The sequence below is a fragment of the Fukomys damarensis genome, unplaced genomic scaffold, assembly GCF_012274545.1.
Source record: "Fukomys damarensis isolate Sample0158 unplaced genomic scaffold, DMR_v1.0_HiC HiC_scaffold_1, whole genome shotgun sequence".
Classification (NCBI taxonomy): domain Eukaryota; kingdom Metazoa; phylum Chordata; class Mammalia; order Rodentia; family Bathyergidae; genus Fukomys; species Fukomys damarensis.
This window is the reverse complement of record NW_022900913.1, coordinates 24,160,438-24,178,702: the sequence shown is the minus strand read 5'-3', so window position 1 is coordinate 24,178,702 and position 18,265 is coordinate 24,160,438. Positions and strand designations below refer to the sequence as shown.

Here is an 18,265-nt window from a genome sequence, read left to right as displayed (position 1 = left end):
TTATTATTATTATTATTATTATTATTATTATTATTATTATTATTTTCAAATTTCAAGCCCCAGGAATTCAAGAAGACAATAGATTTTTTCATTGTTTTAGTTAATATCAATATTTTTAGGTATGAGATTTAGCCATTGATTTGGTTCACTAAGTAGTAATACCCATGTCTGGAGTTCCCGAGAGATAGGAATTTTAGAACTGGCCCACTCTTAGGTTATAGTCCTCAGGCTAACTTTCTGACCAAGTGGAGACCATATTTTATTATGTCCATTTTTCTTTATTTCCTGGCAAAACAAGATGTGGAAGAATCAAAACTAGTATTCTCATTGCTAAAATTGTCCACACATAGAGATTTCCAAATATTCCCCAAGTATCTTTCTTTTCTAGGAGTTATGGTTTACCAATTGTTCCTGAACCTGCTGGATGTACACCAGAATTACCTGGGGAGATTATTAAAAATACAGATTCTTGGGCCCCACCCCTGGAGATTGTGAATCAGTAAGTAGATCTGGGGTAGGGCCTGGGAATTTGTATTTTTAAACAAGTAAACTTCAGGTGATTCTGATGCTACCGGACTGGTGTTTGGGAATTGCTGTTTTAATGAAAATAAATATGGTGGATTGGCATGGCATTTGTAAATAGTTTATACAATGGAAGAGTATTTTTAATAATGACTAACCTTGTTTGTTTCCTTTTGAAGTCGCTCTCCAAGCAGGGAGAAGAAGAGAGCTCGTTGGGAGGAGGAAAAAGACAGATGGAGTGATAGCCAGGGCTCAGGTAAAGAGAAGAACTACACCTCAATCAAAGAAAAAGAGCCAGAGGAGACTCTGCCTGACAAAAGTGAGGAGGAAGATGAAGAGCTTCTTAAACCTGTGTGGATTCGATGTACCCATTCGGAAAACTACTACTCCAGTGACCCTATGGATCAGGTGGTAGGTCTGAAGTGGGAGAGAAACTGCACCAGGGTTTCGCCGTGAGTGGTGCTAGTGGCACTTTGGGCCAGATGATTCTTTGTGGGGGCTGCCCTGTGTGTTGTAGGGTGTTGAGCAGTTTCTCTGGGCTCTACCCATGACATGCCAGTTGCTCCCTCTCCTATGGTGACAACCCATATGCCTTCAAATAGTGTCACATATTCCCTGGGGGCCATCACCCCTGTTGAGGATCACTGTGTTAAAAAGCCACAAACCAAGAATGCAGCAAGTTAGATAAGTATCTGTCTTGCATTTCTTATGACATGGCTAGTGTTGACACTTAGTTTCACAAGCTCTTACGTGTAACTAGTTTATGCAGTCTGTGTGTTTTTCTCTCACAATGGGAAATTCGGAAGAACTGAGTCTGTCTCTTTGAAGTGTGTTCTTGATTAGATGGTCACTAGCCTGTGATGTTGGCTGACCTGGGGAGGGACAGCTGTCATCACCTTCTCCGTGCTGCGGCAGAGGACTCTGAGCTCCTGCTGCTGGGGAAGGGGCTCGTGGTCTCTGCAGTGGACCCCACTGTTGCCACAGTGCACCCCGCAGCTCCCTCCACCCTCTCCCTTCTCTCTTCTTTCCCTTTCTTCCATCTTATTTTATATTTTGTTGTTCTCTCTTTTCTCTCTCTTCCCCTTTTCCCTGTAGACATTAACCTCCATCCCATTAACACGAGCATATTTGCCACAGTGTAGACAAACAATAATGTTTACTGAAGACATGAGTGAGTGAAGGAATGCCTGACGACAATTAGGGCATAAGAAGTTGGAGAGATTGGATCTAGTGCATGAGACTAGGTCAGACAGGATTACCACATTTAGAATTTTGTAAAAGTTCCTAAGCTTCTTCACAAACAATAGAGTTACATCTCGGTGACCCATCATAAGTTGAAAGTACTGTAGTTCCCAAATGCATTTAACCTACCAAACATCATAATTGAATCTACTCGACTTTAAATGTACTTAGAACACTTGTATTAGCCATTCCTTGAGCAGAATCCTCTAACGCAAATCCTATTTTATAACAAAGTATTGAATATCTCATGTCATTTATTGAATACTTGTATCCAAAAAGCACAGACAGCATGGTAGAATATGGCTTGATTCCCGAGTCTGGAGCACAGCTTGCTGCCACTTCTGCAAGAGAGAATCATGCAGCAGATTGCTGACTTGGGAAAGGAGCCAAATCCAAAATTTAAAGTACTGCTTCTAGTGAGTGTGTACTACTTTCATCCCATCATAGAGTAGAAAAATCGTAAGTACAGAAAGGTCAGTAGTTCCATTCGGACCCTTGTCTGTAGGGAACTTGCAAGGAGATTTCCTTGTCTTTGGAAGAAAAGGGTTTGAGAAATCTCTGATAGTGGTGTGATATTTTATATGATAAATGAGAGCAGGCTTTGAGTGATGTAGTACAGTCACGGACTCTTAAGTTTATGTACTACAGTAAGGAGAAAGCTCATATGCCGAGCACTTTTATGGTGCTGGAACTTATTCCATTCGTCTCATATTACCGTATTAATCCTCAAACTTCCTTGGCAAGGTGCTGCTGGTTAGGCATGCCTAACAATACCTGACCAGGTGACTGAAGAGAACCACTTTTTTGTTTTGCAGTAAGGTGTCTGGAGAGAGGTAGCGGCTAGTGTTCAGAGTTCAGAGTTGTTCAGAGTTGCCAGGATTCTTGCTGTCTTCTCTCTGCTTCCCGCCTTCCTCCCTTCCTTCTTCCCTTGCCTTCCTTCCCTCCTTTTTTTTTCCCTTTGTCCTAGGGATTGAATCCAAGGCTTTCTCTATAAGCTATAGCCCTGGCCCATTTTTATTTTTTATTTTAAAACAGGGTTTTGCTGAGTTGCCCAGACTGAGCTTGAATTTGTGATCCTCTTGCCTCAGCTTCCCAGGGTGCTGAGATTGCAATTGTGCGCCAGCATGCCCCACTCTGCCATCTCCTCGAGCATCCTCCACAGTTGTAGGATGATGTAGTACCCTCAAGCATCATACCCATGCATGCTTGTGTCTGCACACACGCAGAAGGCATCTATAGCATTTTGGCTAAGCCGCCCTCCCATCCCTTTGCCCAAGATGTGTTACATACCAAACACAGAGATTCATTTTCCTTCTGCAACAACAAAGTTCACAAACTGCATGGCCTAAAACAACAAACTCATTTATCATTTCACAGCTCTGGAGTCAGAAGTCCAGTTTGGGTCCCACTGGCTGATTCAAGGAGCTAGAAGGCGCTCTGGAGGAACTGCTTTCTTGTTCACTTGAGTTGTGGGCAGAATTGTGTTCCTTGTGGTTGGAGGGCCAAAGTCCGAGTTTCCTGTTCCTGTGTTTGTTGAGTGCTTTCTAGCTCCTGGAATCCATGTGTATTCTTGGCTTGTGGACCCCTTTTTCCATCCAAAAGTCCAGCAGTGACTGCTTGAGTCCCTCTCATACTTTGCATATCTCCTTCCTACCTCTTCTGTTACATCTTTGACCCCTATTGGCAAATGTCCTACCCTTTTAAGGAATCAACTCAGATAGTCCAGGATGACTTCCCTACCTCACATTTGGTTACCATAATCCTATCTCAAATCCTATGTGCCATATAAAGTAATCTTTCTCTTCTGGGGATTAGGGTATGGACATCTTTGAGAGGAACGTGGTGGCTCAGTCCACCTTCCCTGAGGTCAGGCATTCTCTGCCTGGGGTTGTAAAGAAATCATGTTTTGTTAGCTAGGAAGAAGGACAAAATGATTGCCACAGGTATTATTCTTAAAACAAGGAAGTTGAAGACCTTGAAGTTCAAGAGTTTAAACAGGCATAGCTGTTTTTTTCTTACATTGTTATGCATGCATTAAAATTCCAGCGCAGAATGGGGGAAGCTAAGCCCCACAGCCTGACATCTTCCTTTGAGTTTTGTCATCTGTGGTACTGGGAAGGTGCTTCGAATGTCAGAGCTGTCATGGCATTTCTTGTCTCAGCCCTGAAGATGGACCTAAGGAAAGGCAATTATTTCCTCTTCTGGGTAGCAGATTTTATGACTTGCCATAATTTTATGGTTACACTTGAACGGTCTGGTTTTTACATTGAGAGGTTAAGTCAGAGTGTTGAGGCACTTAAAAGTGATTTTCTCCCTAGAAAGAGAGTGGGTGGTAGGCAGAAGTGAAGAGTCCTCTTGCTGTGGGGTGTGTGTTTCTTTTGCTTTCAGAGTCATGATTTTGTTTTTAATATCTTATCATCTATAGATGGACAGTTCTAATATTTCTAAATGTGGCAAAATGGATTTGTGAAGACTTTTTAGCCATACAAGTGTGTGTTTGATTCAGAGGAGCAAGGAGCATTTTTTAAAAACGTGTATTAAATTAGGCAATGTGCTATTAAAATGTCAATGAAAAATGTCAATGAACATGAAAAAATGGCAATGTGCTATTAAAATTCTTTGGTTAATTATATGATTCTTCTTATCGATCTTTGAAAAGGGAGACTCTACTGTAGTTGGAACAAGTAGACTCCGCGACTTATATGACAAATTTGAGGAAGAGCTGGGGAGTCGGCAAGAAAAGGCCAAGGCTGCCAGGCCTCCGTGGGAACCTCCGAAGACGAAACTAGATGAAGATTTAGGTGAGTGGAAGTCATCAGACCAAGATTCTTTGCTCTTTTATTATTGCTTAATCCTGGCTTTTTGGGAAGTATGATTGAGAGTCCCACATTAAAATGTCTTTTTCATTTTATTTTCCTTAGAGTCTGCAAAAAATAGCAGTGGAACATCCTTTGTTTTGACCTTATTTTTATTCAGTTATGTTGAGTAGAAAGTCTGTAAAAGTCAGACCTTTCTAGGGTAAAAATGAAATTAAGTTGTAAAGTCGGCTGCCCAGAGATCTCATTAGCAAGCGTATCCCTTATAGAGTTGCCCAGATAGAAGCAGAGGGGACCAGAGCCCAGTATCCATCTGAAAGGAGAAAACTGGCAGGCAGCCCCGCCATAGCCCTTTCCCTTTCCAGGCGCTCCTGGTTTGATGAGACAGCAACTGCAGCCCACTCTCGTACTGTTGCTATCACTCTTTCATATGGTGGTCTGTCTTTTCAAGTGTGTATTCGGATGATCCAAGAAGATGGTGAGATCTTTCAAGATAGAAATGCTTTTTACCACTTTGGCTCTTTAGCAACCCTAACAGGATGCCATGTGTGTGTGAGACATCCCATATGCTGTTACCTATTTTCTGGCTTTCGTCTTCTGCAGTGCTCATAGTGATAAGAGCTCTGACTCAGAGGCAGATGGCCTGGGTAGGAATCCCTGCTCCTCCACTGACTTGACAAGTGACTTTGGGCAAGTGATCTACTCTCGCTGTGCCTCCGTTTTCCCACCTGTAAAGTTAGGGTGACAGTAGCATCTACCTCAGGCACTATGCACAGATGGCAGCTCTGTAAGTTTTGGGTTTTATTACTGTGCTGCTGCTACATTAATTTCTTGTAGGATTAATTTAACTTCTTGGTCTTTCTTTAAAAATCGTGGTAAAATCCACGTAACATAGAATTTATGATGTTAGCCCTTTACGTGTCCACTCAGTAGTACTAAGTACATTCATCTCCAGGACTCTTCATCTTTCTGCATGAAACTTTGTACCCCTTAAGCAGGAACTCTCTAGTAAGCCCCTCACTTTAAGCTTTGACAGCCACCACTACTTTCTGTCTCTGTGAATTTGACTGCATCTTATGTGGGTAGAATTTCACCAGTATTTGTCTATTTGTAACTGGCTTATTTCATTTAGCATAAGTACATCGATTGATTTTTAATCTAGTTATTTTCAAGGACTAAAATTTTTATTGATGCTATTGAAGAGAAAAACTAGGAAAAAAATTTTTAGTCTTCCGTAGGTGTTTGCGGTGCTTCCACTCCACAGGTATTTTGAGGGGGAGCCCTTGCTCTGGTCCGAATTCACCTCGGGTCTTAGCTCCAAGGCTTTCCGTCAGTGCTTCTTCATATCTTTTCTCTTTCCTCCTCACCAGGCTCCTTCCCTCCCACCTCAATACCTGTGACACTCTGTCGCTTCCCAGAAATTATCACTGATCATTCTGGATCACTTCTTTGATTCTGGGGATTGAATCTAGGGCCTTAGGGCCTTGTACATAGCTAGGCAAATACTGAGCTATAGCAACTCTTTTATTTATTTATTTTTTATTATGAGATAGGGTCTTGCTAAGATGCCCAGGCTGGCCTTGAACTTGTGGTCCTCAGCCTCTAAGAGTGCTGGGATTATAGGCATGTTCCACCATGCCTGGCTAAATACTATGGTTTTTAAGGTATGAAATTATAAACTACTCCTGTGTTATTTTATCTGGCATTAGACTGTCCCTTAGTCCTTATTTTCCTCTGTAAAAATTTTTGTTTCTCTAACTAGATTATGACTTAGCATTATGGGCTGTGAAATTGTATTGCTCAGCAGGGTGTTTGGTGTAGGGTAAGCCCTCAAGATTTGCTAGACGATTAAATGACTGTCCTTAACATTTAGAAGTTCAGGATTTTCATTTGAAAGTTTAATCTCTTCGGTTCTATCACGCTTCCCCCTGTCCTCTGTTAGAGAGCTCCAGTGAATCTGAATGTGAGTCCGATGAGGACAGCACCTGTTCTAGCAGCTCAGACTCAGAGGTGTTTGACGTCATTGCAGAAATCAAACGCAAAAAGGCCCACCCTGACCGGCTTCACGATGAACTCTGGTACAATGACCCAGGCCAGGTACGTGCATTTTTATGCTTTTGCTGTGAAACTTGCAAACCCACACATCACATTTATGGCTTTGGTTGCTGAAGATGCATGTTGGTTGGTATCGAAATGGAATTTTACTCTCAGGCTTACATGTCATTTTTCTTCAGGGCTTATTTCTTTCCAGCTTCACAGTTCAAGCTCCAAAGTCAAAGCACTAGAGCAGCTGTACCTTGAATAGTAGTTGACCATGTTTGTAAATTCTGTGCCAGGGAGCAGGATAATGGTGCTGCCTCATTAAACTTGCAGTAGAAGGAAGGAGACAAATGGTAGGGTTAGGGAAAGAGACTTGGTAGGGTCTTTTAAAAGCAGTTCTCCTGGAAAGTGTCTTGCAATAAAATACTAAACAAGATAGTCCTATAAAATTTTATTATTTTTAGTTGGTAACAGTCTCAAGTCCTTATAAGTTCTCTTCCTTGTTAAGCGTATTTGACCAAATTTATATACCAGCCAGACCATTTTATTTATCAAACTCAGAATCAAACTCAGGACTTTGCGCTTGCGAGGCAGGCACTGGCACCACTGGCACCACTGAGCTAAATCCCTGGCCAAAGACCACTTTATTTTTAATTATTATTTTATTTGGAAGTAATGCATAATAAAAATAGCATCTTTATAAATGATTTGTCTTAAAATACACAATACATATAAAAATAGTATCTTTAATGCATGTAAAATTGTTAAGCATAAAACATACACCTCCTACGTGATTTATAAGGTAATTTAAATTTATATTTTGTGAATAAATTCATACCACTCTATATTAATTAGGATACTCTTCTCCTGTTTCTTATTAAATGATAGCTATCAAAAGTTTTTGGTAGGATTAGTATGGTTAGAATGACTGACAGAAGTGTATATCGTAGTGTTTTGGAATTGAGCAGAAATATTTGCAGAATGGCAGATCACATGTATGGGTTTGTTTTTGAGCAGCTTTTTTGTTTGTTTGTTTGTTTGTTTATTTGTTTTTTGAGACAGGGTCTCACTATGTAGTTGAGACTGCCCTGAAACTCACCATGTTGGTCTTGAACTCACAGCGATCCTCCTGCCTCAGCTTCCCAAGTGCTGGGATTACAGGTGTGCGCCACCATGCCTGGCTTTGAGCAAATTTTTTGAGTTGTAATTCATATGATACAACGCACACACAATTTTACAATCCACTGTTCTTTTTATTCTATTCACAGGGCTGTACAACCATTCTCACAATCTATTTTAGAAAGTTTTTGTCTCCCCTAAATTAAATGCTTCCCCACAAGTGATCGGTTTAATTGGCTGCTGTTCTATCTGAAGTATCCACCTTGATTCCTACAGATTCCTGTCTCTGTCAGAGATTTTCCTGTTTCTGTTAGTGCTTCTGTGTTGTCTCACTGCTTTGTTTATGGTATTTGGGTTATGTCCTCTGTACAGTTGAGCCCTGTGAAGGGCTGATCCTCAGAGGAGCCCAGACCCTGGTAAAAGGCAAGAATGGGTGTCTGTCTGCTCCCCTGGAAATCAGTGAGCACTAAGCAATTTCCACATTTTTCATCACAAGTTATGACCAGCATTGAGTGTATTGTGATTTTTGGTGGAATGTTATTACATCTCTTATTTGCCAGCTGTTACTTTAGATAACATTTTAACAGTGATTTTTAGATAGCATTGTTATGTCCCTGCTGTACCACCTGGAGCTTCAGATTTCCCAGAAGGGTAAAGAAAGTTACAGCTTTTCACTTTAATATTTCTTCTCAGTCTTATTGAGATATTTTCATTTATATTTCAATTTGGCAAAATGAGTTACAAAATACGATGTAAATAGTTGTTGTTCTGTATTATTTAGGGGAAGATATAAAAAAATCTGTTTATGTTTGACACATTTTTACTGGATGAATTCATAAAACTGGCTTTCAAGGCCTTTTGGAGTTTGATTTACATTCTCCATTTTGTGTCCTTCACTCGCATAAAAGATCCATCCTATTTATTGTGGTCTGGAACATAATATGGGTTTTCTGTCTTCACTTTTCTTCTCATGCAGGCTGGTGTCTTGTTTAATTGGTGTCTTCTTTTCCTGTCCTCTCAAGCCTTCCCATAGTAGTCTCAGTGGTACATTCACTTTTATGGATTTTCTTTTTCTTTTAAATTAGTAAACATATCATGTGTTTTCCCATCTAGAAGAAATTTTCTTGAGTACATGGATCCTGTGCTATTTATCTACCTGATTGCAGTCATCTTCTATTTAAGAACCATTCAAGATTGGTCACTCTTTTGAGTCATGTGGGTAGAATTTGAGCCAGTAAAATGAATTCAGGTGAGGGAAGACTCATTCTAACCTGACTAATGGTGAACGTTTTCCTGGTTCTAGAAGGCATTGTCTTCTTGCTGCTTCAGAGGTACTTAAAGTTTTTTCTTTTTAAAACATTTAGTATATGCGCTGCTGAAGTGAGGACTCTTTTTAAAACATTTAATCTGTAAGTCACCTTCAAAGCATTCTGTTTGTTCCTCTGGGATATAAAGTCTGTTAAAGAGTCATTTTTCTTGAAATAAGAAAAAAGAAAAAATGTCTTGAAAAAAGGTAGGAGAAGATGGGGTCAAACCGTGTGTTGACATTGATATTTCCTGCTTGGCTGCACAAATAACTTGGGAATCCAGCATCACAGAGTTTCCCTTTATCAGACAGTATAGACAGTTTGCAGCTTTATTGGTTTTGGAACATCTGTTTTATCTTTTAACCGTGACAGCCTCTTCAGAGCCTCAGTACTCATGACATTAAAACCCACAGTTTCCAAGGCCTCATCGTGCATGGAGTGGATTTCCCTCCAATAAAAACGAATTACATTGTGTTTCCAACAGATGAATGATGGCCCACTCTGCAAATGCAGTGCAAAAGCGAGACGCACAGGAATTCGGCACAGCATTTATCCTGGAGAGGAGGTAACTGGTGTGGGTTATGATGTTTATAAGAGTGGAAAACCCCGAAGTAGACAGAAGCTCTTGCTGTTCTTTTCTTACTTAATGAAATAATGCCATTACAGTAGCCTTTTCATATTCTTTAATAGTCTCTGTTACTGATGATTACAGAACAAAAGTATTTGGGCTTGGGGGTAGAGTGGGAAATGTTATTAAGCAACCTTTAAAAAAGGTTTGAAAGGCTCATTATCTAAATTAGGCAATGTGTATTCGATGTGTGTTTTATTATTTTAAGTATTCTAAAACCGTATACGTTGCAGTATTTTCTTCATGCTTTTATCATAAATGGTTATGAATTACCTTCGAGAAATGATCTTACTGAAGTGCTCTGAGGCTCATGTTCTCTTTCCTCGGGGTGTGGACCCCTCTGCTGTCTGCTCCTGCTTCTCCCTCACCACAGAACTTGTCGGAAGCACAGTGTTTGTTAGTCTGTTGTTTCCACCGGGCTGTGAGTGGCCCATGGGCTGTGTACTCCAGCCCCATGCTTGTGAGAGACACTTTCAAGTTTGAGGGGGTAGAAGACTTTTACATCACAGACTCATCCAGAACTTCTCCCTTCCATTAGTTCCCTTCCCTCTTCCATTATCTTTCAGTTTTGTAAACAGTTTGTATTAATCCCAGAATTGTCACTTTATGATTCAAGGTATTATATTTAAACATAGTGTATGCTAAGTCCTTAACTTGTGTTAAAAACTTGTTTGAGGCCCTCACAGCCAAAATAAAAAAAATCATGAGATAATACCTGATAATTTGAAATGCTTGCCACTATGTGTCACTTGGTTTTGAAAGTCAGCAGAGATGGGAATCACGGGCGGGGCACAGTGGTGTCCATGCCAGTGGCTTGGTCAGGGTGTCCTGCAGTACCAGCTGGGGATTAGCACCTGTGATAAGAAGAGAGCGGGAACAGGCCAGAGGAGAAAGGTGCAGCTGTGCTGTGCGCCTGGCCTGTCAGGGTTTACTGTATTGGGCTTGAATGGTCTTTGTGTCCTCATCTTCTGTCCCCAGGGTGGCTTCCCCAGGAAGGGGGCTCTGCAGCTGAGCCTGACCCTGAAGGAGCCAGCCTTGAGTTACCAAGAGCTGCAGGCTGCTTTCCCCACTGCTGGGCAGTAGGCTCTTCCTTGACGGGTGACGGGATGGGTGGTGGTGCCTCCTGAGCAACTGTGAGTGGGGAAAACAAACCTGTGTGAGGGCCTGTTATTCCCGTTCAGATGGAAGGGCCCCTGCGTGGTCAGCTTGCTACCAACTGGCAAAGAGTGGTGTCAGTCTGGGGCTTCCCTGGGTCGTTGTATCTGCCCAGTTGGATGTGGGGCCATAGAGGTGGCCTTGGCGAGTGGGGTCTGTGCTGCTGGGCACAGGTGAAGCCTCCATCTCTGCTACTACAGCTACTTCACTCATGTGCTCATCCTGTCAGCCCTGGGCTAGCTGAGGACAGGCTGGCTGACACCCAAGCGTCCAGTCATTTTGTCTCTGTGGTGCTCTAGTACTCCGTCCTGGGGCTGCTGTCCGATGACGTGGAAGTCATCACTGTCTCCCAGTTATTCACTCACAGGTCTCCTGCACAGCATCTTCTCATCTCTGCTCTACTTTGTCTCCTTCTGGGCCTCTGGCCAACTGGTTTCTGTGTATGAGTCCATCTGTATTCTAACTTCAAGCCATTTCTCTTCTCACACCAAGTGCATGACCAGGTACACTGCCTGAAACGCCTGTGTTACAGGGGGCCCTTGACTTATGAACTCAATGGGTTCCCAAGGGCTGATTGTGACTCAAGTTGGTTGTAAGTCAATACAACTGAGATCTGGATGTTTATCTTGGTACAGGCTATGGATAACAAGAAGCAGATGAGACAGTGTCATGCTAAATTGACCAGGTGGATCTCAAACTTGAGATCCTCCTGCCTCAGCCTCACAAGTGCTCAGATTACAGGTGTGCACCAGTGTGGCCAGCTTCTCTGTCTTATAAAGCCATCCCTGGATGTGGCTGTGGGGAGGTCTGTTTGTAGTTTGCACCTGCTTACCAATTAACTAGTTTACAAACCAAGCCTGTGCTTTTTTTCTTAGCCTTCACCCGTCCGTTCTTAGTCATCTGCAACAAGGTAGAGCTATGGGTCTGGGCCACTTGTCCAGGCAGTGGTTTCTGTCTTGCTTCTGCATGTGCTTGACTATGGCTATGCCACTTTTATCTTATGATGATGGATTGTTGCCTGTGCCACTCTGCTGACTTACCTAGTGGGGCTGGTAGAATCCAGCTTATGGTGGGTGGGTCTGGCCACCTGTCTTTTGTTGTCCCTGGGCCTGACCTTTCTCGGTCCGATAGTACAACATGATTTTTTTCCCAAAGGCTCATAAATCTTCATTGCAGGTGGCGTGGGCTTGCTCTTGTGACTCTCCCAATGTGGTCTGCCACAAACTGCTCTCAGCATCTCTTTCTACCTACTCCGAACAGTCTGCTGAATTGTTTGGCCACAACAGCAGGACCACATGTCCTCCAGCTCATAACCACTGAAGCCGTTTTCACTTGATGCTGGGGACTTTTGTGTCACCCTGTAAATGGCCCTGAGTAGTCTTCCTTGATGTGGGTTCTGTGCCTCCTGAGCCTAGAAGGACCCACCAAGGTTCCCCTTCCATGCTTCCTTCTTGATTTTTTTTAACTCTTGAGAGGATTTCTGGCATTTCCCAGATCACTGGACTTCTGAAAGTTGTGTGGCTGTGATAGGCCTCCACATCTTTGTAAGGTTTCTCTCTCATCCTCTGTGGTATGTGTATTTTCACCAGGCCTCTTGCCTGAGAACATAATATCACGGAGGACATGCAGCACTGTTATGTTTTGCAGTCTGTCCTGTCAGGGGCTCTTTGGATATTTTATGAGAGGAGTAGGGGAGTTCATAGTTCCCCGGGGCAAAACTATAAATGTCTATAAAATATTTCTATCCCCACTGCTGATTGAGCTAGAAAAGAACACATGTCGTCACATCAGTTGCCATGTGCTTTGTACTTGGGATCCTCTGTATCCGCTGTCACTAAGCATAGCGTCTGGCGTGGCAGCTGTAGTCACAGTTTCTGTTTGGTTGATCTGTCGTGCTCTGCCATTATCTTCAAGGCTTTTTCCAAGGCCAGACTGGTGAGTGACACACGTGTTTGGTATCATCAGCCCTGTGTCCTTCAGATCCTTAAAGGCACTAATCCTTATCCTTATAGTGCAGTAGTGTTTTTGAGTTTTGGATTGGGACTGGTGATAATTCCACTGGCTTCTTCTTGGTCTTCACATTATGCTAGCTCTCACTTTATAGGTCTAGGACCCAAAGTCGATGGGCACCATCTGCCAAGATATGTCAATTCCAACAAAATATTCAAGGACCAGGGAAAGACTACTGGGTAGATGTACGGATTTGTTAGCCAGATCTTGACCAAGATGTCATCTATTACCTTGGCCTGTGTTCTCCACTCTGAGGTGCCCGGATGATGTGTTGGTAATGATTCAGATATCGTGTCCGTTATTTTTTCGGCTGTCTGAAGCTGAAATAACCCGCTATAAGGCTGGATGTTGAGAAGTGCAGCACCCCCACCCCAGTAATTCCCCCTCAGAATACAAATCATCACCCAAGTGGGCAAACAGGTGTAGGTCCTCACTTCTGCTTCTAAATCCTGTGAGCCAATGAGCAAGTGGTGTAAAATGCAAAATCTTGGAAGAGCAAGACTTGTCTGTTTTTGTGTGATATGCTGTTATCCACGCTTCACCTTTACTTCCTTTAAAAATCAAAAGGAAACAGCCATAGGCCCCTTTGAGGGAGGGCAGGGTAGGCATTGCCGTGTATTCTTGGTATAATGTTACAGGATCCTTCCTCCTGGGTTATGACCACCTCTTCAGCCAGTGGATTTGGGGCCAAAAACACTTGATCAGGTTTCCATCTGGGCAAGGGATCGTATAAGTGTTGATTGGAATGACCTGCCCTCAGCCTCTTGGTTATCCATTCTTGATTTCTTTTAGTACAAACTAAGTAATTTTCGTGTTCACTCATTTATTTTGTACCCAGAAATGCCTTATTCTGTTAAGTATTTCCATGACTCTTTGTGGTTCTGACCTCCTTGGCTGCCAGTTTGGCCTGGTCACAGTGATAATTCTGTAACATAGCTTCTAGCCATTTAGCCCCATCACCTGGTCTCTTGTTTCAGGATTCTGTTATTTTCAGTGCTTTTGACAAGCTTTCTGGCCACTTGTCCATAGCCAGCCTTGGCCTGAGGAGGAGGCCACCACCGATCTTAGGAGGGCACTGCTCCTACCAGCGCGTTTCTCTTGGAGCATCCTCTGGGGATTTTTTGACACCCCCCCTCCCCGGGTATGTATCCGCTCCAACCTACCTACTTCTTTGAATTCCACCCTTCACCATCTGCCTTGGGCAGTTCTGGAATTTCAGTATCACTCAGGTGAGCCATTGCTCTTTCATGTTTTTGGGAACCATCTTAGGAAGGACTTCCTAGTGTCTCCTGGTTTCTTTGACTCTTGGTTGCTCCCAAGTCAATAAACTCCTCCCTGATCAATTTGTTTCCTGCACCTGCTCCCCTGCGGCCTCCCCTGGCTGCTGGCACATGCTGCCTGTTTCTTAAAGCTCCTCTTTCTTCCTGAACCCTCTACCCTGGGCCGTGTTGATAGGTATATTGGCCAGGAGGCAGATTGGTTGCAGGAGTGTGTGTGCACGGGAGGACAGTGCTGCTCATGCAGGGTCTTCTGTTGTGTCCAGGCACAGGTGAGTGATCCCTCTTACCACGGAGGGGGGGATGTGCCCTGCCGTCTCTGCAGCCCGAAGGCTTCCTGGAGTCTGGGGAGTTAAAACCTAAATGTCCCGTCCCAGGATTCCAGGGCCCTGACTTTGCATAACAGAACTATCTTGTTGGCTGTCAGTTGTCTTGTAAGTGTGGTGCTTTCACAGATAAGCCCTGGGCTTGGTCATGGCTTTCTCTGATCCCTCACTGCAGGCGGTGATTGGTTCTTTGTCTCCAAGAAGCTCACTGGCTTTCACATCTGGCTTGCAGTTGCCTTTTCTCTTCTGCTATTACATTTCTGTAGGGCACTGATTCTCCAGGTCTAACTAGGAGTGTCAGCTTAACCCAGAACATGTTAGAAATAAAGACTCTCAGTCAGAAACTGGGAGTGAGGAGCAGGCACTTTGAAATTTAGCAAAACTTCCAGATGATTTCTGGGCAGACTAAGAATTAAGGACAAGGGTAGCGTGTTAGTGTTACTTAGCTGTTGCCTAAAGGATATTATCCCTTATCCTTACAGCTACTCCTTCCTCTGTATCCTTAAAAACCTGGTACATCCACCTTCCCTCTTCACAACCTCTGTGAGTTTTAATCAGCCTGCCATCCCGGACCAGGGCTGTAACGCTCTACCTCCCACCAGTGAGGGTGGAGGGGTCTTCTTTGCTAGCTGCATGGTAAGTGACTTAGGTCCAAAGTGTCATCTAAGTTCCTGCTTTCCTGGATCACTCCTGGTGCCAACTGCTGCATGTTGGGCCCTCTAGAAGCATATGTAAGGTGCAGGATGTCTGTTAGGAAAAAATGAACCCTGTGGAAGGAAGAAGTTGTAAGTAGGATTGGTCAGAAAGATTAGCTGAACCGTAAGGCCCAGCAAATCTACCATCAGCCTGGAGGTGATTTGTGGAATGAGTTTGCTGTGGAGTTGGGCTGAAATGAAATGATATCAGGGGCTGGGTCCTTGTGTGACAGCTGGAGCCTCTGTGTGTCCTCACTCCCTGCAGCTGGGCACCGAGTCCTTCCTGGAAGGTGTCTGTCTCATGGCTTATCTCTGTGTCTTTCACAACATGCCAGTGGTTCCACTCATGCTTTTTTGTTTTCTTTTATGTTTTCCTTTTCTTATCTTAAGTTGTATGCTTTTTTTTGGTACTGGGGATTGAACTCAGGACCTTGTGCTTGTGAGGCAGGTGGTAGAACCACTGAGCTAAATCCCCAGCCCTGCATGCATGTTTTATTCCACCTCATGTCACCTTCATTTCTGACTCCCTTCTAATTTTTACTCCACATATTCCTTTCACTGTTTTTATTTCCTATTACAAATACCATTACCATGATTTCTTGAGATTAATTTTTCCATTTAAAAAAATATATACATATTTGTAAATTTAGCCAAGTTACTTCTTGTACTGGTTAGCACTTGAAAGGAAAATGTTCATAGGAGTTTAGATCTAGACATGTCCATAAGTCATGTTGTGGAAACCCCTTTCTGGTATGAAAGACATATGTGGCTATGAGATTAATGCTGTGAGGGTGTCTTGCAGTCGGTACTATGTGTCAGCACGTGAAACAACCTGGCCCAGGGATGTCTCTTAGGAAAGAAACGTCTGGTAGCTACCATAGGTTGAATATAGGTGCAAGAAAGGGGTAAAGTTCTTCCAAGCTCTGAGAATGGTCTCCTTTTGGATCAGTGGGTGACCTGTCCCTTGCTACATGTTGTCTGCTCCTGCTGTCCTTTTTGTGAAAACATTGTCAGAATAAACTGCACAAGCACTAGACACGGCCTAAGATTCATCTTTGACACAAATCAAACTGAAAGGGGGAAGTTGCTCCTGGGGAAGCCAGTTCACTAGGTCCTGAATTTGACAGTTGGAATGAAGATAAGACTCTTATGAGCAAGTGAGCCATGATGCCATGTAGGTAGGAGAATCAGGAGGAAGGGAGTGGGAACTGGCTCTGATCAAGGAATTGGGTGAAGCCCTTTGGAGTCCTGCACAGTGTGTGTCTGGCGGCTTTTATTCTGCTTTCTGGCTTGTTGCTGCCTTCTGCATGTACTTTGTGTTTCTGTGGTAGAAAAAAATGCCAGAACTGTACTGAAGACTGCCCTGGGCCCTCAGTAAGAGGTACAGGGTCCTTGGGAAAAGACAGTTTGGTTGCCAGGGGTGCAACTGTACATATGAGCTGACCCCTTGCTGGTGTGTCTCCAACTCCTACTGTACAAAGGAGCTGCTAGCCCTGAAGGGTGCTGACATCATAATGCTGCACACTAGGAAGGCTAAGGAATAGCTCATCCACAGAGAGCTCATCTGTTGTCCGCATCCGGGGAATTAGTACAGTATCTCTCAGTGAATTCCAGGACGAACGCCACAAAGTTCGAATCACCAAAGATCCCACAGGTTGATCATTGCCTTTCCTTTCCTTCTACACACTCTTTATGAGACAGTGTGGCTTCTCCTGGAGTGTGCCCCCTTGTAAAGCCTACTTGATGCTGTTGGCAGGAGCCTAGGAGCAGCATGCCCATATTGCCTAGGCTCACCTTGGAGTCGCATTACTTCAGGCGGGCAGTCAAGCAGCCTGTGAGCTGTGGGATGACAATGCTCAATGTGCTAGATTACTGCTGGCCGCGTGCCGGCATTAGTGCTCATTGTCTAAAACATGGTTAAGAACGCAGCTGCCACCTCCATAACCTGCTTGGATGAGGATGAGGATGAAGAAGTGCTCCCATGGAGTCCACAGTTTTGCCCCTTGATACAGATACATGTTCAGATCCTGCTCAAAGACTTGCTGCAGGGACCTGATACTGTATTACATAGCAGGATGTGGTCTGTGCCTCTCGGTCAGAGAAATATAATAGAGAGCACCAGTTGCCAAAGATGGCTCGGATCTCTCCAGGCTGTGTATCACAGCCTCTAAAGTTACAGCAGGCTCTTTAGGTCGTTACCACCCTGGAAAATACCAAGTCACAAGCATCTAACAAAGTGCGTGTGGCACGGTACCCTCCCCTCTCCGCACTCTTCTCCTGGGTCCTTGTGGGCCCACTGCCCCTGGAGTGAGGCCAGTCAGCTTTTGAAATATGGGTGGAATTTTTTATCGGTACATGTTAGATATATATAATAATCATATTCATCATAAGGAATTTGTATCTGTGCGTGATGTATCTTGTGCTGCTCTTTTTCCCATTCCCCTCCCCTCAGCGTGGTAGAATGACCTGTACTGGAGGTTATGTGGAAGGCGGCTCCCACACGGGTTTGTCTCTGTCAAGCCTCTGAGTTCCTCCAGGATCTCCCTCATGCTGACGGCCTGCCTGTCTCCTCTCCTGGACGGAACACCAGATCTTCGCCAGTGGCAATCCCTGGTGCTGTCTCCCAGATTCCCTCCTGGATAGCACTTGCCTGCTCACTGAGTTCATGTATTTTTGGGGCCTGAAACCAAGAGACATTGAGGGTCTTACTGGACCCTGGATCACACATCCTTCTGATTCCTACTTCTCCAGAGCACAAGAAAGGGTTGAGAACTGGGAACTGGGCAGCTCTTTGTATGTACCTAGTTAATAGTGAAGCGAATATTGTGTTTTTCTAGCAGTCTGTGAAGGAACACACTTAAAAACCTCTTGTCAGATAGGAATCTGGAAACAGATATGAATCAGTTTTTAAGTAAAAATGTTTTTCTGCTTTACTCATAAACTTCTGTTTTCTCTCCTCAGGCCATCAAGCCCTGTCGTCCTATGACCAACAATGCTGGCAGACTTTTCCACTATCGGATTACAGTTTCCCCTCCTACAAACTTTTTAGTAAGTCCTAGTAAAATCAGATTGCGTCTCATTTAGATGTAGATAAATTAAAATGTGAATATACTCATTTAGGTCTTAAA

General features: G+C 43.6%; 1 protein-coding gene across 4 annotated transcripts in view; it reads left to right on the top strand.

Annotated features, from left to right (window-relative positions):
* The window catches only part of Drosha (drosha ribonuclease III), a 127,478-nt gene that overhangs the window by 17,743 nt on the left and 91,470 nt on the right, over window positions 1-18,265 (top strand). For 3 of the 4 annotated variants that reach the window (XM_010605420.3, XM_010605418.3, XM_010605419.3), the window contains exons 6-11: window positions 389-499; window positions 702-933; window positions 4,424-4,565; window positions 6,523-6,677; window positions 9,531-9,611; window positions 18,099-18,185. In XM_010605420.3, the coding sequence (XP_010603722.1) occupies window positions 389-499; window positions 702-933; window positions 4,424-4,565; window positions 6,523-6,677; window positions 9,531-9,611; window positions 18,099-18,185 (808 nt within the window). The remainder of the gene's footprint in view (window positions 1-388; window positions 500-701; window positions 934-4,423; window positions 4,566-6,522; window positions 6,678-9,530; window positions 9,612-18,098; window positions 18,186-18,265) is intronic. The other variant, XM_010605421.2, reaches the window with a different exon arrangement.